Below are 26407 nucleotides of genomic sequence, written 5' to 3'. Positions count from 1 at the left end.
CATCTAAAGCCCTTTCAGCAGTGGCCAAGGTCGCTTTAAAGAAACCAATTCTTCACAGAAACAATTCCTTATTTTTAAATGTGCTAGAGTCTTTCAGCAACTGGAAGATTGTCTTTAGGAAGGACACAAGTCGGCCAGAATTTACGTGGTTTATTTTGACATTTTTAAAATGCTCTTGCCTTTCTCTTTCAAACATGCTTTTTTCTTTTTCTGAAAGAAGACACATTTTTTTAATTTGAAAAAGAAGATGCAAAAAAAAAAAAAAGTTTAAATCACCTGAACATTGAGCAAAACATGTTTTCCTTTTTAGACTACCCAAACTGCATTTCCCCCTGATTGTCTGGTTCAGCCACTGAACCAAAATATCCATTATTCATGTAGCTCTACTCAGTTCTCCTAGTGTGTGGAGACACCCAAACCCGTAGAGATTCTGCAAATACATGCATAGCATCACACTAAGGAAAGATAAATTATGTTTGGAGAAGAAGTAGAGACACAGACCAGTATTCAACTATGAACTAAAAATTACAACTCTGGCCCCTGTGCAGAGAATACATCTGGCTATGTTGGAAAGAGAAAACCTGAGAATCGCCCCTGAAGACCTTGGAGAGGAAAACCTTGGCTCCTTGCCTTTCTGTGCTAATTGAACTGGGAGATTTTAGCTCCTGAATCCTATTTCTGTTCTGCCTGAATTTTAAATAAAAATAGGTTAGAGGAACTTACTAATCAGATTTGTGCTTCATTTTGTATCATGTAAGAAAGTACATGCCTTCCAAATCCCAAAGGTCCCAGAGCTTTCCAGCCCTTTACTTGTTCAATCCAATTTCATTAAGAGACTTTTTCTCTTCCCTTATTTGCATGCAGATACAGTGGCTTCCATTTTCAGCAACTGTCAGTGCAGGAACTTTCCGAAATTATCAGGCTCCTAGGTTCACCATTAATGAAAGCATATTCCCTAATTAGTAAGAAAATAAGTGCTGGAGTACAATTCTGCATTCCTCTGAAGACTCTGCAGCTGGTTTTCTGTGGACTTGGCTGCAAGTAACACAACCTCTTCCTAGTTTCCAGCCTGGAGAATACTCGCAAACTGCAAAAGATGTCATGAGAGCTACTGCACTGCTTGTAAATAATAGCACATTTTTTGCATGCCTTTTGAATCACATTAACGTTGGTGAATGTACTTCAATATTTGTTTTTCTACATCATTTGAGTATGCAGGGAAGCATAGGAACAAAACTTCAAGTGCAAGGACATTTGTGCATATTCAAATTTCAAATTCACAAATTAAAATCTGGACTGCTCATCCTGTCATAGGAAAAAGCAGAATGGTGAACTGTGACATAGCAATGCTGTTCAAATACTGGACATTTTTGTAGCTATTTAAATGCTGCTGGACATTGATGTGGATAAATATTTCTAAAACTATCTGCTACATACACAGGACTAAATAACACACAGAAGCCACAATTTAGTCACATATTTAGTAAAAGAAAAAGAAGCCTGAAGGACTCAGAATAAGAGTTTTCCACTTCACTGTATAAGGAAAGGCATTTTGCAGTCTCTCACACAAAAAAACTCTCAAGGCATTAACTTCATCACAGCTTAAACTCTCAGACTAAACTCAGCAGGGAAACTAGATTCAGGCTTAAGTCTATGCATAACATTCCCACACACAGAGTTAAACTGACACACAAGTATCTCACTGAGTGGGCCTTGAGAAGCAGATCCATGCAACAGTAATTGAATTCAACAGTAGTCAAACGCACTAAGAGATGGGGTGAATAAAGGTGGCACCATGTCAACAGAAGTGCCAGAACTGAACAGATATTTTATTACATTCTGCAAGTTTTGTGATTTGCTTCTCAAGCATAGCCATCAAGTACTCAAAAGTTCTTGGTCCACCAAAGCTGCTCAACACTACAGCTCTAGCGGCAGTCTGGAAGGTGTGAAGGCCCTGATTCTCCAAAACCTTGCAACACACAAGGCAAAAAAATCAATTTCTGTCCTACATGACAAAAAAGGACTTCAAAATAGAAATAGGTTCATTTCGAGTAGTTACTGGATCCTTCCTATTTAGGCATTTCACACTACCTGCTCTACAAAGTGGTAAATCTTTATGTTATCCCCAACAACACTGCCTGACCTATGTTATTGCACAAAATGATGTTGCAGGACAAGCTACTGTGTGCTAGAGGAATATATCAACTGCATGGCAGTTACAGATGGTCCAGGCCTGTGACGGGAGAACTGCTACAGCTTACTTCGCTCTCCTGCTACTCAGAGAGGACAGGCACCATCAGTTTTAAGTATAACACTCTACTAGATGGCCATTAAGAGCTAATAAAACTCCCCGAAAATATTTATTCTGCATAAGCCACAAAGAATCCTTTTTTTGGTGATGTTATGCAGAACAGTGGACTTTCTGCAGCTCACTTAACCTTGGTGCACCAGAAGAAATAATTTTGTACAACTTTCAGCATTTCAGGAAAAGAAATGTTATTCATATCAGTTCCCAGGTATGTGGCAAAACTTGATCCTATGGTAATGTTCAGTAAATCTGCTTTGTTCCCAGTATACTGTGCCTTCTTTCCTTAGCCTGAGAAGCAGGCAACTGCACCAATTACTGACTGTTGACTATGAACATATATATTTCATTTAGTGCCACTGAAATCCAAAAGGAAAAGTCTACTCTTAGTCTTTCTTTCAATATTCCTGCACAACTTTTATAACACTGGTTCACTTTCCATGTTGCAGAAACGGTGATGAACAAGCAAACTGAGATCTAGTTTATATTTATTTTCTAGCCAAATACAGTACACAGTTCTACAACCTGCCCGTAAGAGAGATCAGTCCAGAACTGTTCATCACTGAAGCAGGGGTACAGCACCGACCCCGTTACAGTTACATCTCAGTTTTGTGCTGCATTTCAGAAGAAAAATCACCAGATGGCAGCAGCACATAAACCACAAATTGTGTTTCCAAAGGCCAGCACAAACTACGAGTTTTTATTGATGTTCTTCTGCATATTTTATTTTTCAATGACATTGTAGCAGAAATTAGATAAACTATATTATTAGAATAGACATATTACTTGAAAGCAAATAATACACCTCAAAATGCACCAGATGCAGCAAAAGCTCCCATTCCAAAACAAGTGTAGCTAAGAAATTTGTCTATCCCTTGCTCCTTTTGAATTGAAGGGGCATTTCATGCCAACCATCTAACACAGTGTGACTGGGCGAAAATATATTTTTAAAAAAGCCCTACATAAAGCAATTTCTATTACTAGTTGTGCCCCACTAGGCTGGTTGGTGCTGTACAAAGGTAACAGAATGGTCTATGCTCAGAAGAGCTTACAAGGTGAACAAAACCTGGCTCCTCTGAGTTATTTCCTTCTGCTTGTCAAAACCCAGTTACCCCAGCTCTCACGCAGTCTGCAATGTTCTCCCCATTACTTTGGGTACCACCAGCATACGGAGGACTTCAGGTGTACTTTTCTTTCTGTGGGGGTGGAGCCAGACTCATTGTGAACAAAGTGGGGAAAGCCCTGCAGCCCCCATGACTGCAGTGACCTCATGTGGGACAGGGGTGCATGTATGCTGCACCCCATGGAGGTGAGACAGGGCCGGGGGGGATGAAATGTGGTGGGCACATATGCTGTGTGACAGCTACCAATATTTTGCTTCATCTCCATGTTCAGCTTTGCAGTTCTTTACACGGTTATCTACGGGGTCTGGCTGTCACAGCCATCGTTAGCAGGAGACACGTGCATAGCTCCAGGGGCACAGGGAGCGCACACACTGTGCTTCACGTCCTTCTGCGCAGCCTCCCACTCCTCGCCCAGGGCCCGGCTCCCCGCAGAGCTCTGGGTGCCCACATCCCCCTGGGGGGATATTGGCCTAGATGCTCTCCTGGTATCAGCCATAAGCACTTGAGGGAACCAGGTCATGGAGCATTAGTGACACAAACTGCGCTGTCCCAGAGCATGATAGAAATAGCTAGGTAGCAAATCTACATCTATCATCAGAGCATTCAGCTTCAGTCCTCCTCCAAAACACCTGAGGAAAAAAGCAGTTTTGCACCAAGTTCCAGCCAAGTTTTTGGCTTAAGATTCAGTGTATAGTACGGTTATGTCTAGCATGCTCATGGCATAGCACAGTCGGCAGTCAGAGCACAGCAGCCTGGAGTGCTGCCCAGGTTGCAAAACCTGTCTGAAAACCAGGGTGAGAGGGTGCACTGTCAGCTCCTCAATGCTGTAGCTAGACAGCCACTGGTACCTGCACTAGATGCTAACATGTTTTAAAGCTGATGCACATATTTACTGATTTAAAACTAGCTTCAGTACATCTGCTGCGAACTACAGTCAGCACTGCGACAGCAGGTATAAATATACTTCTTTGTGAAATGCCTGGGGCTGGTGGGTGGGTGGGTTGGCTCTCTCTTTCACTCTCTCACATTACAGGTTGTCCTGAGCTCATGTATAGAAGGAAGCTTTGGACAAGAACCGAATTAGCTGATAATATTCTGTTAAGTAACTCATTAAAGAAAAATTAAAGCTTTTTAGTTTTGGGGTTTTTTTAAATGTTCATTTAATCTCCTCCCTACCCAAATCAGAGATGCATATGGGCAAGGGAAGAAGCATGCTCTCTACTTTGTACATCACTGAAAAGTATTTGATTTCCTGCACTAGTGAACAACCCTGTGCATCTCCAGAAGGGTTCAGAACTGACATCTGTGGGCTTTGGTGGCAGAGGTTCACCATCCAGAAGCCTCCACCTTTGCCCCTTTCAAGAATATCCCCAGGACAATTTGGCCCATGACTCTGGAAACTCCCTTTAATAGGTTGGCTGGAGCTACAGAAAGTATTTAAAGTAGCTGGGGACAAAGGTCATGTCAGGTTTGGTAATACAGATTGACATCGTGAATCTCCCATGCTGTCGCTGAGAGTGACAGGCGCACCCCTGCAAACTGCCATGTCTGGGAGCAAGGCGGCTGCTTTCCCTGCGAGTCAGAGCTTCCCCTCATCTCCCGCCTGTCCTACGCAAGAACACACTGCCCTAGAAATGATAAAAGAATAAAGGAGTAATCTAAGAGCTGAATTTGACAGGAAAAGAGAGAACACTGTAGGCAGTTCTCCGTGATAAATGATGGTTCTGCAGTCTGGGAGGTTAGGAGTAGTGATGAATCTAGTCAAAACCTGAAATTACAGTCACTTTGACAATGGTCTTTTATCTTCCCTCAGCTGATGAAACAGATTCAAACTTTGCCAGGTCCTCCTCCTACTTTCCTTGAGAGTCAGTATCACTTCCATCTTATTTCAACTGAGCTTCAGCCAACTGTCATTAATTCAGATTCATGCTGCTGCCAAATGTCGGGAGAGACGGGTGATGGTTGTGTCTGCTTCTGATGAAAATGAGAGGTAGAGCTGAATGTCATCAGCCTACACTGTAGATCACGTTACATCACAACTTCTCCCAGTAGCAGCTGCACGGAGATAATGAATAAAAAAATAAGTGATCACAGGGAGCCTCGTAGGGCTCTATGCAATGAGAGCACCTCACAAAACGGAGGATGGCTTCCAGCAACCCTTACAGAGACCTCTGAGAAACATGAGTGAAAAGCCCCTATGTTTTTGCTAGGTCTTACAACTTCTGCCTGGTCAGCAGTGTCCAAAGCAATTGGGAGGCCAGAGCAGGTATCTGGCTTTTGGGTGTTACTTTGTAGAGATCAACAGTGAATTATAATAGCTCTATTTCCATGGTAATAGGCATTAAACTGTGTTCTGGGGGTCTAAGAGTGTCAGGCTTAGTAAGCTTGCCTCTCTTTGTCAATGATATTTTCCCTAGGAGAAATGCTAACTATCAGCCAGTAGTTGACAAGTATGTAGAAGATCTATGGAATAGGAGCCATTTCTTACCCATAAAGAATTCAGAGTTCTCTAGAGCATAAAAATACACCCAGGGTAACAGCAAAGGTCCCCATCTCCCAGCTGTCACTGACCATGAGGGGAATCAACACTCTCATAGCAGCCATGGCAAAGCAATGTGGTGCCATCAGAAAAAGTATGTATGTTCTCACAAAGTTGCCTTGAAGCCTGAGCTGGATGTGGGGTTGGGACTTTGAATTTTGCAGCAAGGTTCAAAGGGTCAGACTGTCAGCTGGAACCATTAGTACGGCAACATGGAGGTCCATGACTGTACAAGCAATGCTCTGACCCTCCTATGCTCTGCTGAGGGTGTGGGAAGAAAAGGCAGACATAATATTAGAAAAGACCTTTCAAGATCTCAGCACATAACTTTAGCACAACTAGATTTCATTTCAGAAGTGTTCTAGTTTAAAAGACTATCACTGTTAATCTAAACCAATGTCTCTCAAGCATTTGGTTGTCCTGGATAGCAAAGGTATTTTGTATTTTTCCCCCCTAAGATTTAAACAACAGCAGGTTTTATAACTTTCACTGGGCCATCTGCCTTAAGTATGCGGTGTGTGCATATCCTTTCCCACTAGGATGAATCAGCTTGCTGCAGTAGGACCTAAAATATGACACATACATGCAACAAAATGTTATAAATGTACAATGACTTTTAGGAATGTACTCACTGAAAATCATACAATCCCCCAAAGCTCCAAGGACTGCAGGCAGCGCATCCTGACACCACTGGCAGGTGGCACGACCTCCCAGAAGCCATTTCAGAAGTCTGCCAGACTTTCTATCTTTGCTGCCTGTCCAGTTTCTGTGCTGGTGAACACGGCATCACCTCCTTCTGGGTCTCCATCTTTATATCCATTGCTGAACTTAGACATATGCATGTGTGTGAGATACATCAAGGAGGATTGTGGCAAAGCAAAGCACTCAGAGTATTCTCAAGAGCTGCAGAAATAAGTTGTCTTTCCAGGAGGACTTCTCTGAGGGAACCAGACAACTCACAGTGTTTCTGGACATGGAGAAGGTGCAGGGAGTTTTGAAGACTCACCATTTCACAACTTTGCTTTCACTTTGCTTTTTTCTCTCAGTCTCTGCTTCTTTCTGAGACCACAGGACTTTCCCTCCAGACTTCTTCCTTCAGACTACAAAATGCATTGAAATGATACAGCTCCCTCTTACTCACACTTACAGGTCCCTTATGTAAGAAAAGGGAAACAATAAGAAGGCCTTTACATGATTCATTTGCAGAAGATGGGAAAAATATGGGCTGTGGCATCATAAATCAAATAGAGGCAACCCAAAGCAGCTAAAGAAGGCAGATGTCTCCTTTGTGCCAGGTCACCTGCAGAAGATAAAACTGTTGCAGAGAGGGATCTATCTATTATGGATCTATTATTCATCATGTTTTATGAAGGGAGAACTTATATTTGGAGACTGTATGTGATCATTAACCAATGCCAATGTTTAACATAAATGTCGGGCAGTATCAACACAAGAGTAGTTGTAGGACATTTTAAGCTCAGCTCCTGATTTTGGTTGCAGCTTTAGCAAGTCTTCCCTCTGGCCATCTCTTTGCCTTACCCTTTCCTTTAATCTGTACTTAAAACTAAAAGTCACTGTGTTACATATGAAGAAAAACAGTGTTATGTAGGCACTACAGCAAATAAGAAATATGAAATAGCTGTTCACTTCTTAATACTGAAACTAGAGAAAGGTACATGGAAAATCCTGCACTCTTTGAAGCATAGGAAATATATGTGCCTTTTCTTCTTGCACTTTTGAAGACATTGCTCCTTCAATTGCAAGCAGACGTTACAATGGATAATGGATAATAAACAGGATTCACGTTCTTGGCACTCAGTCAATTAAAAGAAATACCAATTGCATTCTGTGAATATTCCCATGGTGCCAAACCATCAGAGGAGTTGGTGAGTAGGAGGAGTGAAGGTGTGATAATTGAAAGAATTGCTACTTGATAAGTCACAGGAGCTAATGTGTTAGCTCAGCATGCGGGGAAGCTAGGACGCTCCCAGCTGCCGCAAAAACTGGGTGTATGCAATCCCTGGCACCACTCGTTGGGACAAGATGAATCACAAGCGCTTCAGTAGCAAGCTACCATGTCACAGGGAGCCAGATGGAAGTGGTTACTTCTCTGATTGATTGCCTTGTGGGCTACCAAGGGCTTTTCCAGCAGGCTAATGCCTTTCTGTTGGCACTCAAGCGCCTGGGAGCAGCGTGTCCGCTTGGGTCAGCACCATGCAGGAATTCCTGCCTTTCGGGTGCGTGGCCACCCCGCAGAGGGAGAAGGAAGTAAATAAGGAGCAAGGGGGAGCAGGTGACTACAATGTGCACCGAAATAACACGGACTTCCGATGCCTCCCTAATAGATGTTGCTGTTAATGAATTTTCAGGCACGTGCTGAGTTAATGGGGGTGAGCAACATTGAAACATCCTTTAGTTAAACCCAGTGCTTTACAAAGGCTAATTGAAAAAGGAAGGAGCAGCAGGGGTGGGGGGGAGAACAAGGAGGAAGAGGGGGTGGAGGGGGAGAACAGCTCTATTTTTCAAGTGCTGAATATGAAATCCCCGCAACAGATGAGTTTACATGCAAGCCTGCACCTCATCAGGGCAAAGATACAGTGAGTGGAGTCAAGTAATTTTCCTCGGCACACAGCATCCCCAGCCCCTTACCCTGCCCAGCCAGCTTTCTCAACTGTGAGCTTTAGAATATAAACAGCCAATAAGTAAGGACAATAACTGTAGTTCCTGCTGAGAGCTAACTCTGTCTGTCATGCATTTGCTGGGTCCTAATACAGGACAGTGAATAAAGCTTCATTACAGAACAATGGAGTTAGCTGCCAGAGCCTACAGATTTGAATAAACAACAAATAAGCAACATCTGCTCCAGCATATGTGTATGGTAAAAAAAAAGTCACAAAATAAAAGAATTTGTAAATGCCAAAAGCAACACTAAACTGCCAGTGCTACTGTAGAGTGAATTTTTAATTGCACATGCATACAGGCAGGCTGTGGGTATTAGTCTCACATATGTCTGGTTGCTGCCAACCTGGGAGTATAGATGAATTTAATTAAATAAGGATTATCCCTTCTCCCCAGTACAATTACTTATTTATAACAATGATAAAATTGCCTAATAAAAAAGATTGTAATATTTTTTAAAACAGAGCTAGAAAACACTCTGCTTTCCCTGTAAGTCATTCAGGGATGTTTGGGGGGTTTGAGCATCTTTTAAAATTAAGTCTCAGCATTCTGCCAAGAGAGAGGGAAAAAAAGCCTTATCATAAAGCCTACTGCAGTTAAACAGCCAGAATCTACATTATGGAGAAATATAAAGAAGACACACAGCAGCCAGGGAATTGGCTTTCATGGGGAGTGTAGAAAATTAAGCAATTGGACTAAAATTGAGGCCAGGCTACAGAGCCAAGGGACAATACCACTGGGACAAGTACTTCCATAAGTCACCCGTCTCTAATATGCTCCATCTAGTCAAAGCAGTCTGTTCCTATCTATCTCTATTTCTTCTCATAGTGGGCGCTTCACATTTTCCTGCTCAGGTGAGCTCCTATTTCAGCAGGGTCACGTCAGGATCTCACATCTTCATCATTACTCAACATCCTTTCCTACAGAGCCCACAACCAAATGAGAGTGGGCCCTTATTGTATCAGGCACTGCATGAGCCTTGGAAAATAGGCAGCCTGTGTGCCAGGGAATTGGGAGGCCAAATCTAAATTGAGGCACGGTCTCCTGGGAGCTGAGGTTTTCCTTGTGTAGGCTGTTGATGGACTCTCTTTCCCACTTGGTGCTGTTTTGAGGACCCCTGCTTATGGGTCCTCCCTGAGCCACATTCCGCTGAATTTGGTAGGAAGCTTCTTAAGAGCTAGGTATTATTCACTACTAACAATATTACATTCACAACTGGCAATTTTTAGACTGTTTCCATGATGCAGAGCAAGTTGAAGTCACAATAAAACTCTCATGGGTATGGAGGGGTACACCATTTAAAAGCAGTGGGGAAAAGAGAAAGAATATGAAAAAAACCCTGTAAAAAAAAAAAAGCCAGAAATCTCCACTTTAAATTTAGGCCAAGCATCAACAACACTAAAACAACAGAGAGAGAGAGATATATGTTCCAGTGTTTAAACAAAACTCTGAAATGATATTGTGGTTTTGCAAAGGCATAAATCTTACACAGGTTCAGTTTACTTGTATGATTTTCATTGATCACTTAACTGGATGACAGTCTTAGCAGATTTAAAAACAGATAAATACTTCCTGCATTTTCTGTCATGAAATTACTACTAAATACATGCTTATTCCTATGTCTTAAAAGAGTATTCAGGGCACATGGTTACTTTTTTCCCCTTATATTATGATTGATATACCTATACAATCTGTTAATTCCTTCATCATTAAATAGCATAGTCATTTTTCAGAGATGGACAAAGAAAGGAAGAAACATTTGTGGGTATGTTGTTAGCTTTTGAAATTTTTTTCCCCACTGGGCTATGTCCATATTACCTTTTTTTAATTTCCCACTGAATATTTGTCCAAGTCGTGTTTTTTCCACTGCACCAGTTCTTGGGAATTGCTCTTCTTTGTGTAGATATTCCTATGAGCAAGACTACTGATATGGGGCATGTCTTTGTTCATGAAGATCAAAACATCAATCAGAAAACAAAATCAGAGTAACCTCATGTAACTCAGGCGACAAATCATACAGTCCGAATAGCAACAAGGACCTGACATTAAGCTCCCAAAGTCACTGGAGTCATGCATTGACAGACCGGACGCATACAATCCTGCCAGAAGACGTGGCAAGAGCAGCTGAATGCTGTAGCTATGCAATCTGTTACACAGTTAAAAAAAACACCTAGCAAAACAGCAAAAGTATGTTTACAGATCACTTGAAAACAAAAATAAACCCTCCAGGACTGAGAGATTCATGCTATACTCCATCACCTTTACTCAGCTCTAGCGTTTACTAAGAAAATTCCACACACTGATGAAAACACTGGCCTGGCTGAAGTCAGGAGAGCTTATGCCACTGCCTCCAACGGGCTCATGATTTAACTCCCACAAATCCAGCCGTGTCTCCAGCCAATAACATCTGTGAATGACCAACACCAGTGGATATCTGAATTCTATTTTAGATACCTGTGTATGAACTTGGGTTGCTTAAGTATTTGTGCTGGCTCCCCGAAAGTGATACAATGTAGTCCTCAAAAGGTGAGGGCTCACCAAACTTTCACCTTTGTCCCTTGCTATCTGCTTCTTGCTACTTACCAGACCTTTCACATTAAATTTCTGTCCCATTTAAAAAACAAAACGAAACAAAAAAACCTGCCAGTCCTGTTCTAAGCACTGGTTAGCAAGGGTCCCTAGAGACCAAGGCCAAGCGTTCCCTGTTCTGGAGGCTGAACAGCTGTTTCCCCAATACCGCCACCCCTGACAGCAAACGCTTCTCAGGATCCAAAATCAGATTGCCCCAAATGACAGCATAACATCTGGTCTAACAGCTTTTCTTTTAATCCTTTCATAGGCTCCTCAAATAACTTATTTTCTAACACATGACTCAATGTTATGTCAGCTCATGTGGTGATATTCTATGTGATATAGGAGTCTCAGATGATGGGGTAGAGGCCATGCTGCCACCAGAACGTCCTGGTTGCCTAGTCGTTGTTGAGTTGGGTACAGAGTGGCTGCAGAGCCACCATCTCCAGTCTCCTGGTTGACTTATTTCTTAGGGATCTAAGAGTTGGCTGATAAGGGTTTGTCTGAGTCCGGCAAATAATTCACTGAGTAGGAACAAAGCTTTGATGCTGCTTGGAAGAGTAGAGAGGTCTGCTTAAAGAATCAGGCAGGGACCCCACACTCTCAAAGCTGTGCATATGAGATGCCCTTTGCATGTGCACTCATTGTGTCTCCCTGATGAGCTCAGTACGTTTTACAGCCCTATGATTTATCAAGTTATATCACCTAGACTGCTATGTCTAGAATAATGCATCCAAATGCCAGAGGTGATGGAAGCAGAGAGGAAAAATGGATTGCTAGGATAAGCTTCAGAAGTAGATACATGGGAACAGTATTTTAAAAACAAAACTGGCCAAATTATTTGTTTCTTAACACTCACCTGAAGTGGTGTCAGGAGCATTTTGACATTGAGTTTCGTCCTCAAAACTCTGAATCTGAAAAGAAAAGGACGAGAAGGAAAAATTTGTATTGATGGTAATGATTATGAGTGTACACCTAATAATGAGGGGGGAATAGGAGTAAAACCAAAAAAATTCCTAACATTTCAAAGTGAAAATATAAAATCTTTCAGATGATTCCTTTTTGGTTGTCTCCTCTTTAAAGTATTTGTCCTTGTCATAAACCAGGCTCCAGTTTCAGAACCTTACCAAACCTTGCTCAAAGTAATCAATACATAAAGTTTCCCAACATGTAAATAAACTAACAATCTTGTTTGAACAGCCTCAGAGAAATGTCCCTGGAAAAAAAAAATATGACTTAGTAGAAGAAACCCAAGGAAATGTAACCATATGGAGGCAAATTCTTGCCAAAGAGTGTATATAAGGTCAGATTTTTTTTTCCTCCAGGAATGAAGACCCATTTGACTTTTTCATATTATCAAGGGGAACAGCATGTCATGGTGCTGCATAAACTCCTTCAGAAAAAAACCCTTAATTAATAGAAAAGGGGTTCTATTAGGTAAAAGTAACACTTGAACATGTGTGTTGGGTCTGCCCTCCATTGAGTCTTTAGCTCAAGAGATCTCTAAGCCCCTCATTGTCAAATGCTAGAAGAAAACAAGAGAAGGATCGCTCTATATGTGCCTGTCATTCTGTTCGCTATACATCTGCTGCTGGCCACTGCCAAACTAACAATTTAGGTGGCCTGATGGTTGCAGTACATGGTTCTTACAGCCTTAATTTAATGATGTGGTAGAGAATACTCAGAAGTTAAACAATATATATCCTGTCTAATTTGAGCATACAGCATTCACTAAATTGTCTTAGACATCAAACTGGGGAGTTTATGATCATCTACATTTACTGCTCTGTCAATGTCCTCACTTTTGTGTGAGCTGCTAGTCACAGAGCTGCAAGTCCAGCATGCTAAGTGCTTTACAAAGACATATGGGCTGTTTTGGAACTATAAATTCGCTGTGCTGGAGATCTCTGAAAGACACCCTCTTCCCCACTGAGGCTGATATCAGGCCCGTGCTCTGATTCTTGAGTCAGCTCTGCTGACACGAAGGCTGCACCAAACCTTTTGCAGAAAAATACACCTTTGAAAGGACTTGAAAAGATAAATATGCTTTCCTCAGTAAGAATGCCAGCACCTTAACCTGACCTTTTCCAGTGCTTTAAAAAATGGAAAACTTTTTTAAGACTCCCACCTTTTCCAGCTCCTCGCTGCTTGCTCCTCCCTCCCTCCCTCCCATGGTCACTATGTTTTCAGGGGGGTGCCAACTGTCCCATTTCTCCTCCTTTCTTTGATTCTTACAGTAGAGCCTAATTTTTTTACTCCTTCCTTTTCCTCATTCTTGAAGGATGGCTGGAAAGGGAAGAGTATTCCTGTCAGCACCCCAGTGGAGTCTGTATGATAGGAGAGTGTCCTCCCACAGACCTTTTTCTGCAGCAGTACAGCCAAAAAAACTGCTGCTCACAAAACAACTCTAGATGTAAGGAAGGGACTGGAAAGTGTCCTGGGCTCTGCTCCTTCATGTTGAACCCCCACTGACAATCTACTGTTGCTAAAACATACAGAGAGCTGAGTATCATGGACTTCACAGACTGGATATAAGAACAAGCTGCTGTTCTGAGTTATTCTGGTTTTTGGATGCCTGGCTTACAGAGCGATAAAATATTTCAAAAAATGCTATAAAACCAAGGCTAATTTTGTGATGCAACTTTCTGAAAGAGCACACCAGAAAACGAGCTTGGGGGGGGTTAAAAAAAGATAGGAAAAAAACCCCCAACCCTGTTTAATGACTGGATCTGTAAAAATATCCTTTACCATATGTATTAGTGTTCCTGCAACTTCCTTCTATAAAAAAATAACAACCTAGCACTGCATAAAACACATTGGCATGTTACACTATCATACTGGTTGAATGAATCCTACCTCAGTAACTTCAGTGCCAACTTTTTTGGCAGTATCCTAACACAAAGACAACTTTAAACAATCAAAACGCCAATGAGTAGTGTAAATATCAATGTTTTCCCCATAAAGCTGTTGCATGGTGTTTGTTGAAAGAATTTACTCTAGTTTCCACCTTGAAAAACAGAATCCAAACTTATACCATAAATATGGGTGGAGATACACTGCTAGCACAATACACAAAAATCCACCTCACCTCTTTGATTTCAAATGAGTCTGGCAGCTGGCAGTTTAGGTTGATCACTTTTTTGAGTGTGTGGGCCACAAGAAAAGGTGGCTCCTTTCTTGGCCTGTCTTCGGCAGGCACCTGCCATGCAGGAGAAAGGTGGGGCTGTTTTGCAACTAAGTGCAACGAAGCTGAGGCTTTCCCAAATGGGGTCAGTGGACCCAGGGATGTGGGATGTACCAAGGCACCTTCGTCTCTGGGAGTTTGCTCCTGGGTCGGACAGCCCAATGTAACATGTGCAGAAAAGCCCACCTGGACTGTTCCCCTCTCAGCAATATCTGCACAAGAACAGGGCTGCTCTTTTCTGCTGGGCAAGTTGGCTTCGCCAGGTGCCAGCGAGCCCTGTTTCAGCAGTGTTGCTTGCTGAGAAGCCCTTTTCAGGAGGTGACCTATTCTCCTCCGCTTCACTCGTGTGACCACAGGTCTGCTCTTTGTAGCATCCAGGAGAGCTGTCTTATCACCGCCGGCGTCCTGTGCTTTGGTCTGTTGGGTGTTGACGTCAGTCAGCAAAGACGAGAGGGCACTGGTTACACGGTCAAGTACTTCGAGCTGTTGAAAACGTTCTTAAGTTTGGCAGAATGGAAGGCAACATGGTTATTAAAAAATATAATTTGAAATAATTAGGTACAATGAATATTCAAACTTGTCATTGCCAAGAAACATACTAAGTACCTCATTCAAAAGTGGCTAAATTTTTCCATTTGCTTCCAGAGTATCCATTCAGGCTACATACAGACGTCATTGCATAGTTCTTTATATTAGACAAACACTTACACAATGTTGAATTCATTGGGTCAAGTGCAGCTGCATACTGCTCTGTGTGAATAAAGGTTACAGAATCCAGCCTGAAATTCTCCGGTTGGCTGGGCCAGACTTGGATGCCATTTTTGAGGACTTATTAAAATTCATGTGAATAAAGTTATTAAAATCTGATCTCAAATGTTTACAGCTGGCAGCTGTCCAGGATAACTGCAAAATGCATATAGCCATTAACTGAAAAAAAATTGACCACAGAAGCTATGTTCTCATTTTCATAGCAGCACAAAGCAAACCACTTATCCCCCAGAAACTCATAGCTGATGTCGTAGAAAGGTTCCCAGATTTTTTTCATTTTACTAACCTCCTGTAATTTCTGGGTCATTTTTCCATGGCATAACATCTGAAAAGAAGCAAATAATGCATTCTCTAAGGGATCCTGGAGATTTCCATCACTACAACACTATGAAGTTATTTACACAAAGAAACACAACACATTTGCTTGCATGTTTTGTCTGTACCTATCCTGAGGCAATTAATATGTCACCAGGGCTCCTCCTTCCTTGAGAGACTCATTGAGGACAGTAGATGGCAAAATGCTAACTTTCTTGGCTGCCATTTCTCTTAGAGAGCAGCCAAATTTACTGCATGCAGTCTGCATGCAGGCTATTGGTAATGCTGTTTCACTGACAATTAGACAAGGGGATATTTAACATGGATCTGAGTTGGTCCTTTGCATTGGGGACCAATACTGTGACATATAACTCCTGATAGTTACTGTATCTCAAGAATACTCCTTTTTTTTTTCTTTGCCCAGACATTGCCTGACTTTTAACACTGGGGGAATACGTTATCGTTGCTGCCACTTTTTAAGATGTGGTCAAAGATTTCACCTGATGTTGTTTAAAGGAGTTATCTGATCTATCAGTACAAACATTATACAGTGTTGTATAGTTCCCATTTACATAAGTTTGGGGTGTCAGAGTAAATAATTTTTGGTTTTGTACGTCCATTGTGCTACCACATGTTCTCCATGTAAAGCACATTTTATCCTCAGTATTTCATCTGGCCTCCACTACATCAGGTCACAAAAATGCCAAATGCTAATCTCCTTTGACTGAAAGTAGCACAGCAGTCCAGTCCTTCTTTTGATTTGAACCAGAACCAAACTTGCTGCACTTTGAAATAGTTTTTACAAACCACTTAGCTTTTGTGATTATTTCAAAGAGCTTGGGACACCTAAAGAACAAATCAAAGAAGAGAATTATAAATGAACAACAAAAAAATTCCTCTCACTCACGTGCAATGTAATACACTGATCATGAAGAAATTATGTCAGGGACAGCCTTGCTTCATGGACTATTTCTCTCCAGGCTAGCAATCCCTTAAATTTCTAGGTGTGGTCCCTAAGGATTGCACCTCAAATAGACAAGAGGTTGACAAGATCTCTTTAGTCCCTGCAGCCTGCTGCAAAATAGTCTCAAACTGTAGCACAGATGAAATTAAAGGACATAAATGTTGATTCATTTTCATTAGCAACTTCAGCTGAAATGGCAAATGGCCTTGCTGTAAACAAGATCAATGAATCTTCAACAGAATCTGTATCTTTTATAGGGCTTCTAATGACTTTATGATCAACCATTTTATAATTTAGGAGGGGAAGCTCACAGTTTTGTTCCTCCTTCCTTAAATCTGGTATTACATGGGCTGACATAATTATCTACATGACAGATTTGGACAGTCTTCAGTAGGCCCACAGTGGAAAGAAAGAACGCATTTCCAGAGCCAGCAAGAAATTTTCAATCAACACCTTTTCCTCCACAGCAAATGGTAAAATTTTGGGGGAAAAAAAATTCATTGAGAAAACATAATCTGGGAGTGCAGCACAGACTGGGCTCCACCTGGCTGGAGAGCAGCTCTGTGGAAAGGGAGCTGGGGGTCCTGGTGGGCAGGAATCTCAACATGAGCGAACATTGTGCTGCTGCGCCCCAGAAGGCCAACAGGATGCTGGGTTGCATCAAAAAGGGCATCGCCAGCAGAGATCAAGAAGTCATTATCCCTCTCTACTCAGCGCTTGTCAGGCCACACCTGGAGTACTGTGTGCAGTTCTGGTCCCCTCTATACAAAAAGGATGTGGACAGGCTGGAAGGGGTCCAGAGAAGGGCCACCAAGATGATCACAGGACTGGGAAGCCTGCCATACGGGGATAGGCTGGGAGAACTGGGTTTGTTCAGCCTTGAGAAAAGGAGGCTCAGAGGGGATCTCATCACCATGTACCGGTACTTAAGGGGTAGCTACAAAGAAGATGGAGACTCCCTTTTCACAAGGAGTCACATGAGAGGACAAGGGGGAATGGACACAAGTTGGTCTTGGGAAGATTCTGATTGGACACAAGAGGGCCATCTTGCCTAGACTGTGCTCTTCCTAGAAAGGTTGGACTAGATCATCCGTGAGGTCCCTTCCAACCTGTGATTCTGTGATCTGAAATTGCTCAGTTTTTCTCAGGAAAAGAAAAATGAAATTTAAACATTGCCTGCTTTGTTGTATATGAAAATATTTTCATTTTTTTAGATTGTTTCAACTTCAGTCTTGGCAATACTGCCTTTGCTTGAATCAAAGCTGTACTTCAGAGAATGCATTTAGCAATTTACATTTCATTTCTCTTCCAGAGGTAGATTTACTGGCTGACATATATCATCCACAGAAACAAGACACCAAACCCCAAGCAGATTTAGATATGGCAGTAAGGAAAGGTGATACTGAAATGTGGTGGGTTGTTTTTATTATGAAGTGTCAGATTGAAACACTTCAATATTTCTGAACTAAGGTGTTCACAAACTTGCAGTTTTCAAAGAATTTGGGGATCAACATATTCAGAAATATAAGTACTTTTCACTTAAGATAACTTCTGATTGTCAAGTGACTTTATTTCTTCAGTTAGAAAGTCAAATATCACTCCTAGTGAGGTCAGTAAAATTTTCATCACTGGCAAATAATGGGGATAAGCTGTTCTTTTGCATCTGGCCGAGAAACTGAAAGGGTGACCAATATTTTTGAAAATACACCTTTATCTTTGTGAACTGAACCTTTTGAAAGCACTGTCAGATAATGCTAGGGAAACAGCACTAAGGGAGGGGACAATTAATAAATAACGCTATAACAATCCGCAAGTATTTTAAAAGGTCTAATCAGCAGTGAAGGAAGCCTAGAAATCTATATTCTTCACAAGCAGAGAAGAGCCAGACAGAAAAAGGAAAGGACTGCACTAGGAAATGAATGAAATATGAAAGTGGAGAGAGATCACTCTGCTATGGAAATCCTTGGCCTCTTTCACCTCCCTCTCCCTCTTATTTCCTCTAGGTTTCTTGTCTGCCATATTGTACCTATAATCTTTCTCCTTATCTCTCAGTTTGTCAGAGTAACACATGTTGTACTAAATCAATTAACTTTCTCTGCTGATTCAGAGAATAGGAGAAAGTAAACTGACAATGAGATAACCTCTCAGGCATTCACTAACTCAGAATTAAACAATTCTTCCTTTTCCATGGCTAGAGACAAATGAGAGGGATTCAGACTGTATTTGCATTGAAATGGTTCAGTGATAATAAACCAAACAGGGTGACAATAACTGAATTCATCCAGCACATCTCTGGGAACAGTGGTTCAATACTGTCTTGAAATCTCTAGAGGTGGCACATGATCTGCCTCATTTTGGCACTTTCATTTCAATGCCCTGGTGAAATAGTCCTCAGACAGTAAGGAGTCTGGTGTTCCCTAAATTTTTCACGGAGCAGTAAATGCTGTGGAACACCTCTGGACCTGAACCTTCTACTTCATTTACAGAGAAGGGTCTTTTTCTGGGTCGTCTTCTGGAGGCCTTCAAAAGCACCTCTTGTCCTCATTGCCATTACAGGGTGTGTTGGCTGCTGCTTTAGAAGAGCTGGCTCATTAGGTTCCTGAAAATGTAGGTGCAGTATTAGTACTGAAGGCGGACAGATTAGGTCCCACTGTAGAGATGCAGTCCATTTTAAAATCTAATGAACCAGAATTTGCCACTCCTCCTTCTTGCTATACCTCACTGCAAAATCATTAGATGACCTAAAGTTGGCAAGATTGGAAAAAAGCAGTTTGTGAACAAATGCAATTGAGGTTATTCTTCAGGCGTTTGTATGCTAAACCTGTTACATCCCTTTTTAGCTGTATGTCCTCTCCTGGAACACCAGGAAGGTACTTGTGCAAGATTACCTACATGGTCACTGAGACAGATTGGCTTCTGAGAGATGTTTTAAGTGGTGGCTGGATGATCACCCACAGGAGTTGCCTGACTCTCTCCACTTGCTATGGAGATGGAAAGACTCTACAGTGATTAAGCTCCCTGAGATGGTGCTTCAACTAAATGCCTATAATCTGGTGCAGTGAACCAGGCTGAGGTTAATCACCACATATATGGAAACACGTAGTCAGTGAAAAGAGAAGAGGTAAGTATCTCTGAAGGATGAATCCCACCTCTCTCGATTAAATATTCCCAGCCCAGGCACATACTTAGGAGGCCTAAGCAGATGGTGTGAAAACCCCCTCCCAAACTGTCAAAAGCAAGATAATCTGTTTTGATGGACATCACACCCACCGAAAGAGAAATCCAAATCTTATCTTACTTCACAGCAACTCCCCCATACAGATAAGCCATTAACATGTACTAAAAGTGCTCCCATTGAGGATGACTGCAGGAGTCATTAAATTCACACCTTGGCTTACCGCTGCCTGCCTTCACTGTGCAACCTCCTTCCCTCAGAGGCTCTTTCTCTGCTCTCATTCCCTTCTAGTTCTCTACCTTCTTCCCTGAGGTCTCCATCCACCATCCACTCATACTGATTATCTCTGATCCCTCTCTCCCTCTCTCTCAGAGGAGTTACAGAGAGAGAAAGTGAGAGCTGAGAAACCTGTTTGATGTGTCAGTTTGCTGTAAATATTGAAATGTGTGCACGGGGCTTGTTATAAAGAGAGAGAGGGAGGGAGGAAGGGAGAGAGAGAGGGAGGGAGAAAAACACATTTTCCACAATGCTCTGACATTTCTGTTTCAATTCTTATTCCATCCATACTGCTTCCTTGGTGTAATTCTAAACAGGAATGCATGGGCTATGTGAGAGATTCTGCTTCACTGAGCATCTTAAGTAAACAGAAGATTTCAAGAGCCATCTGGCTATCCTGTGCAGCAGACATGAGGGGAAATGATGTCAAAATTGGACTTTTCAGATGGGTTATACACCAGCGAATTAACAATGCTATTTTAATGCAGATATATCTTTAGGGTGAGGACCTTGTATTCATTTCTCTACTGCAAAATACACAAAATGAGAACTAAACCTTCTAAATGAATAAAAATCAAGACTGTGTCCTTTAAGTGTTGCAATTTTATTGTACTTATAATATGATCCTCATCTACATCTTAGGGCATATTTGAACCACAAAACTGTTAGGTTCTAGTTAGGGATTTGTGGGTCTGATGCATAAGCCCTGGCAGCTCTAGTCATGGGAAGTTAAGATTTTGTCATCTGCTCTGCACATTTCCCTGTGAGAGGGGTCCTGATTCCACCAAGGAGAAAAGGGAATGCAAGCCCATAACTGGCCTAGCTGAATTAAAAATCCACTGTATTGGCTTACACCACCATTGATGGCGAGTACATACTAATGTGCTGCTGGGGAAGCGGCTGAGGCAGTGAACCCATGTTCAGTTCTGCAGCCCCTGCGACACTGACAACAATCTCTGGTGGTGGGGCAGGTCTTACAGGGGATCGGCAGTTATGTTTTAAAATACTACAAGCTGGTAGCTTCAGTACCTAAATCAGAGGCCACAGCTGAGGAGAGCTGTCAGCAGTCACATTAGGAGGTATCATTGCCACAAAGCAGTATATGAGGATCTTTGATGTCTCCTGAATACATGTCCCTTTTTCATCAGTTTCTTTCATAAGCCTCTTCTTCCCTACCCCCTCAGTCCCCATGTTATTTATGGCTGAAACTTCTCCTTTTGCCAAAAGTCTCTCCTTACCATAGAGATTTGGCCTCTCAATGTCCAGTCGCTGCTTCTGAGCTTCCAAAAAGACTCGGATATTGATCCCTTTTGCTACAGAAGCACCACTGAGGAACCGAGGAGGGATCTTAGTGCAGACATCAGGTTCTTCTGTACCAAACCCCAAATCAAGCAGAATCTCCACTGGATCCTTTTCCCACAATACCAGCCATTCAGTGATGCTGTGGTGAAAACATTGGGATTATTTACACCACTGTCTTGGTACCACTTTTCTTTTGCATTAGCTATCATATGGTCTTGTTTTTATTAAATAATTCTCTTCCCTTCCTCTCCCATCTTATGGAGACTACTACTTAAGTGAAAGTAGTAATTTTCAGTCCCATTGCTAGGAGATTAATACATGTTCCTCTACCCAGAGGAATTTGGTGGCATTGGATCTAGATAGGTTAGCAAGAAGAACATTAATAAAAGGTTCACAGCTCTGCAGACTCACTTCTCTCTAGACACAATACAGAGAAGGCATGCTGCAGCTGCCGTAAGACCTCACAGTCGTTTACCTTCCAGTGGATTCAAAACCCATTGTGGTTTCAGGTAGGTTTTGATTTTTTCTGGTACAAATGCATTTGAGAGCAGACACCTGTTATTAAGAGGTTTATTTTGATCTTATTAAAATAAGTGAGAACATGCCTTTTACAAATTAAGACCCTGACCGCATACTCAAAATTATACTCGCATTTGTTGATCCCTAGATGGGCTAATACCTTGTAATCCCAGCTGGAAATACCTGGAAATAACTAACCTCTGGGGTACACCAGTGAGCGAATGGGAAGAGCTAAGGCTCTTGCATCTTGACATAACCGGACTTTCTGAAAACTCTTGCAGGGACCTGCTTGGAAAAAAGCAACAATGAAATGTGTTTACTCATGTGCTCCTCTGGGATGTCATTATAATTTCCTCCTAGAGTAAACATTTGCATTTTGTCTTGGTTTATAATGATACATAATAGCAATGCCTTAGAAGAAGAGTTGGCATGAGAGTGTGGCAATACGCTTATTCTCAAGAACAGTATGTTACAGTAGGTGTGAGAACGTAGGTGTGAGGTACCAGTAAATGCTAATTATAAAGGTGGCAGAATGGCTCACTTTTGACAGATGGAGAATCTTTGGGGAACCTTTAGGGAGCACGGTTTCTCTAGCCACCTACTTCAAGAGATATAATTGCTCTTGACAAAGTTTTGTAGAGACAAGGCACAATGAGTTTCAGCAGCAGGAGTGGCACCTGAGAACAATTCTGTGCTTTGCTTCTCGTTGTGTTTGTATCTCCTAATCTGCAGAGAAGTAACTGCTTTTCAGAGCCTGCTCGCCACAAAAGGAATATCCTGCAGCATGGTAGTCTTTCTCAATAGGTAACTTAACTTTACCTACCAAGATCAGCAGGAAATGTTTATATACAGTGGAAGCATTGCATTGATCTTTTTTTTTTATCATTGCATGTTATCTACCAGCTCACATCTTAGACAGGACCTAGAGGGATATGTAGATTTTTGGACTAACACTGTTGTTACCAGTTTGAGAGAAAAAACCCCAAAACATCAAAAATAAACTAAAATTCCTCGTTTTGTCAGAAAAGGAAGAAATAATAATTTATAACAGATCTCTACGGTGTATGACACCTACCTCCTGTAGCTTTGCATAGTCATTTGTACCATTTCTGGCACTGACAAGGAAACTGCAAACAAGAAGTAATAAAAATAATTCATTTTCTTACCCTTTCCCCCCCTCAAAACAGAAATGTGCCAATCTAGAGAAAAACCCCAAAGACCGATTGCATTATATGAGGAAACATCTTAGCCTGAGTGGCAAGGTTGCGGAACAATAACATTGTGGGACGCTGAACTTACAGCGTATGTTAGTTGCAGGTAAATGCAGCACACGTCAATAAGAAAGGGAAAACAGGTGCCTTTACATTTCATAAACCAGTAGCAGTACACTCTAAGCCTATGCTATCTAAAAGTAAGCACTATGAAATGGGTTCTACTATTTGCTGCAGAGCCATTTAAGATATACATCGAGCAAATATGGTGAAAATAACTTTTAATCCTTGATTTTTTAGTAAAAAATACAATTAAAGGATATTATTTTGAATTCTCATTTGAGCACATACTGGTACAACTTTTTTGCGTATAATAGTTTTTAAAGAGTAATTCACTGAAAGCTTGTGCCTATTAGTGAATATTGATTTCTCTGGGGTTTGCATCATGCTCTAAATGTGTTTGAGGGGAGTGACACAGCTGCAGGGCACTTGCAAGTGTTTCTGGAGGAGAAAGTATTTGTCCAAAAACTGATAACATGGTTTATTGGACTCCAAGGGTGCTATACCTATCAGCTGTAAGGTGCATATTTCGACATTTCATGATGATGAAATGGGAATAAATCAGATGCAAATATGCAGTGCCTGTAGTTGTCACTTTCCCTCCTAACACTGAAATAACACACATGTTGATCCTCTGAAAGGTGGGGTAGCATTTGCCTAGGAGCAACAGTCGATATCCTTCTGCATTCCACAAGATGAATATTTTTTTTTCTAATTTTGAATGTTTTCTTTTCTATTTAACAAAATTATGTCAATAAAGAAGGAGAAAACATCCTTTCACATTCTCTACTGGATTATTCTTCCGCTCATAAATTCCAATACAAGTTCATTCTGGCTTACTCAGAGCAAGGTTATCCATCCAAATTGAGAATATAAAGGTTACTGACATCCTGTAATTTGCTGTGGTAACATAAACCAGACTTTCTAGCAGCAAACTGAGCATAATTTGAATAAGAATCTGCTACTTGTTGTATACCATTTCCTACTCACGTGCCAACAGAAGCTGTAGATTCACTATAAAAATGCTTGTGAATGTAAAAAATAAGATCTGAAAGTGAGACTTAATACAATTTTTCCCTAGCAGCACGTAGGCACTCCTCTCTGTAACAGAACATTATACCAAAACTGGCTGCTGCTTTGATTTCCTCAATATCTCATATTGTTGGGACTGAATGAACACAAGTGCTGCCAAGTTAAAAACGTAACGCTGTGAAACACTGGCCAGGGTGTTAAGTAAATAATTTAATGATGAGAAACCTGGTGTTTGTAGGTGGTGTAGGAAGTAGCAGGTCACCAAAAAAAATCAAATGGGCAGAACTTGATAGGATACTACAAGTTGGGTAAGAGGTAGTAGCTGATGTGGCTGTACTCTCAAACTGGACAAACACAGGGTCTTTTGTTGTAGGCTAAAGTAAGTTGAATTGTCCTGTATTGCTGTGGGTCAAGAACACGTCAACATCCATTTCAAGCATTGGAACAGGCTGCCCAGGGAAGTGGCTGAGTCTCCATCCCTGGAGGTATTTAAAAGAAGGGTAGATGTGGTGCTTGAGGATATGGTTTAGCGGCGGACTCGGCAGTGATAGGTTAGTGGTTGGACTCGATGATCTTAAGGGTCTTTTCCAACCTTAACGATTCTAGGATTCTATGATACTGCTACCAAGGCTAAGCCATCCAACTTGTTAAGAGGTGGTAAATGGCTCAGGAGCCCATGTCCACTTTGTGACTTGGACAAACTTTTCACCTCCAAGTAGTGCAACACAGGCCATTTCACTCATGATTAGAGTCTCCACTTCTTTCTCTAATGAGAAGACTCTCATGAGAAGTTCCTCATTAGAGCGCTTGACATTTTGAAATATTAGAGTTTGTTTTCTCCGTATTTAAGAGGTCACAGAAATAGTAATGGGGAGGGTACGGTATTTATATTTCCTGATCTGTGTAAGTATTTTGTTCCTGACACAAGAAACACTGAATCTCATTACCAAACTGGAAGATACTTTGGGGGAAATAATGCCCTTTAGAAATCTGTCAGAAAACCTTATGAAAACAAACAAACAAACAAACAAAATAATTTGTAAACCAACTGTGGTGCTAATCGGTGCTCTGTTTACTGCACATCTAAGTATATCTTTGCTTATGAATAATATATTTTGCTAAGCAAAATGTGGCCTCTGATACTGGAGGGAAGATGAGGCATTTTAGCCTTGGTAATCTCTGATTAGCAGGAGACAAGGTTAAATCACATATTGTTGAACTGCATCTTCTACTTGTGAACCCAATAAACAAAAAGCATAGATATGGAATCACTAACAAATAATATTTTGGGCTTCCAAAAGCACTAAATATGTGGACATTTTCCCGATTATATGAGGAGCTGTGAGGTGATTTGGGCTTCTGGCTCCTTTCCTAAAATAAATAATAGTCTCTGAATTCTCTACATTCTGGAGGTCAGGAAAGTAAGTGAGAACAAATGAGAAGTTCTGCATTCAGGTCAGGCAGAATTTCAGTCACCTGAAACACTTGTACCCTAACTTCCAGACTACTGTGCAAACCCATCCTAGAAACCTCTACTCCTTCAGTAGAAGAAAATCAAATCATGCCAGTGGAAAAGGTGAGCCTAAGACTTTTCTGTTGATGATGTCATAAGAGAATCTCCTCATTACAACTCCTAATGGAGGAAAAAACATATAGCTTATCCATGAATATCACATTTTCCCAATAGCCCCCACCAAGGTCTGTGGTGCTTGGTATTTTATAGTTAACAGTCCTTATTAGAAATTACAAAAGATATTCTGTCTTACCTGCCTGCTCTTGGCCTTGCAGCTTATCCCTACTTGTAGAGAGGCTGTAAGAGAAAAACCATTAAAAAACCCAAAGAAATTAAATCCCCCCCAAGAATTTCCTGAGAAGAAACAAGGTCAGGGAGGCAGTCCAATGGGCAAGCACAGCACAGGGCACTCAGGGCAGGGATGAGCTGAGTGGGGATGGCTGGTAGAAAACCAGAACCATAGGCTCATCATCTTTTCTGCCTGTGAACATCACCTACTTTCCCCAGTGTTAAGTGTTGAGATTCAAATCTTGAGTTTATGCATAAGGCAAGAACCACAAAATTTTAGCACTGTGCATGAGCAAAGCCTGTCCCTTCTGAACTTAAATTTTACTAAGAATCTAATTAAGTCATCTTGTCTGGGGCAGGAGTGAGAAGAATGGAAGGAAAAGCCTTTTCAGTGTATCACATAAAAGGCAGCTCTCAGCTGATCCATGTCTGCATGGTGACATAGTAATTATTAATGACATCAGTAATAGTAACCAGCCCTGCAATGCATGTGTTTAGCTACCTTGGCCTTATCCTGCTACTGGAAAACACTGCCACAACTGTTACATAAGATTACTGCTATTTTTTTGCTCCTCACCATAC

The 26407-nt window shown here is 41.5% G+C and overlaps 1 protein-coding gene across 1 annotated transcript in view; it reads right to left on the bottom strand.

Moving 5' to 3' along the window:
• ITPRID1 (ITPR interacting domain containing 1) overlaps positions 1 to 26407 on the bottom strand; it is a 74872-nt gene that overhangs the window by 14450 nt on the left and 34015 nt on the right. The window contains exons 2-6 of the mRNA XM_064441802.1: positions 22797 to 22848; positions 21920 to 22006; positions 21139 to 21341; positions 14307 to 14899; positions 12078 to 12132 (exon numbers count right to left, since the gene is read on the bottom strand). Coding sequence (XP_064297872.1) covers positions 12078 to 12132; positions 14307 to 14899; positions 21139 to 21341; positions 21920 to 22006; positions 22797 to 22848 — 990 coding nt within the window. The remainder of the gene's footprint in view (positions 1 to 12077; positions 12133 to 14306; positions 14900 to 21138; positions 21342 to 21919; positions 22007 to 22796; positions 22849 to 26407) is intronic.

Source organism: Phalacrocorax carbo, chromosome 2 (assembly GCF_963921805.1).
Source record: "Phalacrocorax carbo chromosome 2, bPhaCar2.1, whole genome shotgun sequence".
In the NCBI taxonomy this organism is placed as follows: domain Eukaryota; kingdom Metazoa; phylum Chordata; class Aves; order Suliformes; family Phalacrocoracidae; genus Phalacrocorax; species Phalacrocorax carbo.
Note: the sequence above shows the minus strand (reverse complement) of the source record. Positions and strands in the feature narration are given on the sequence as shown.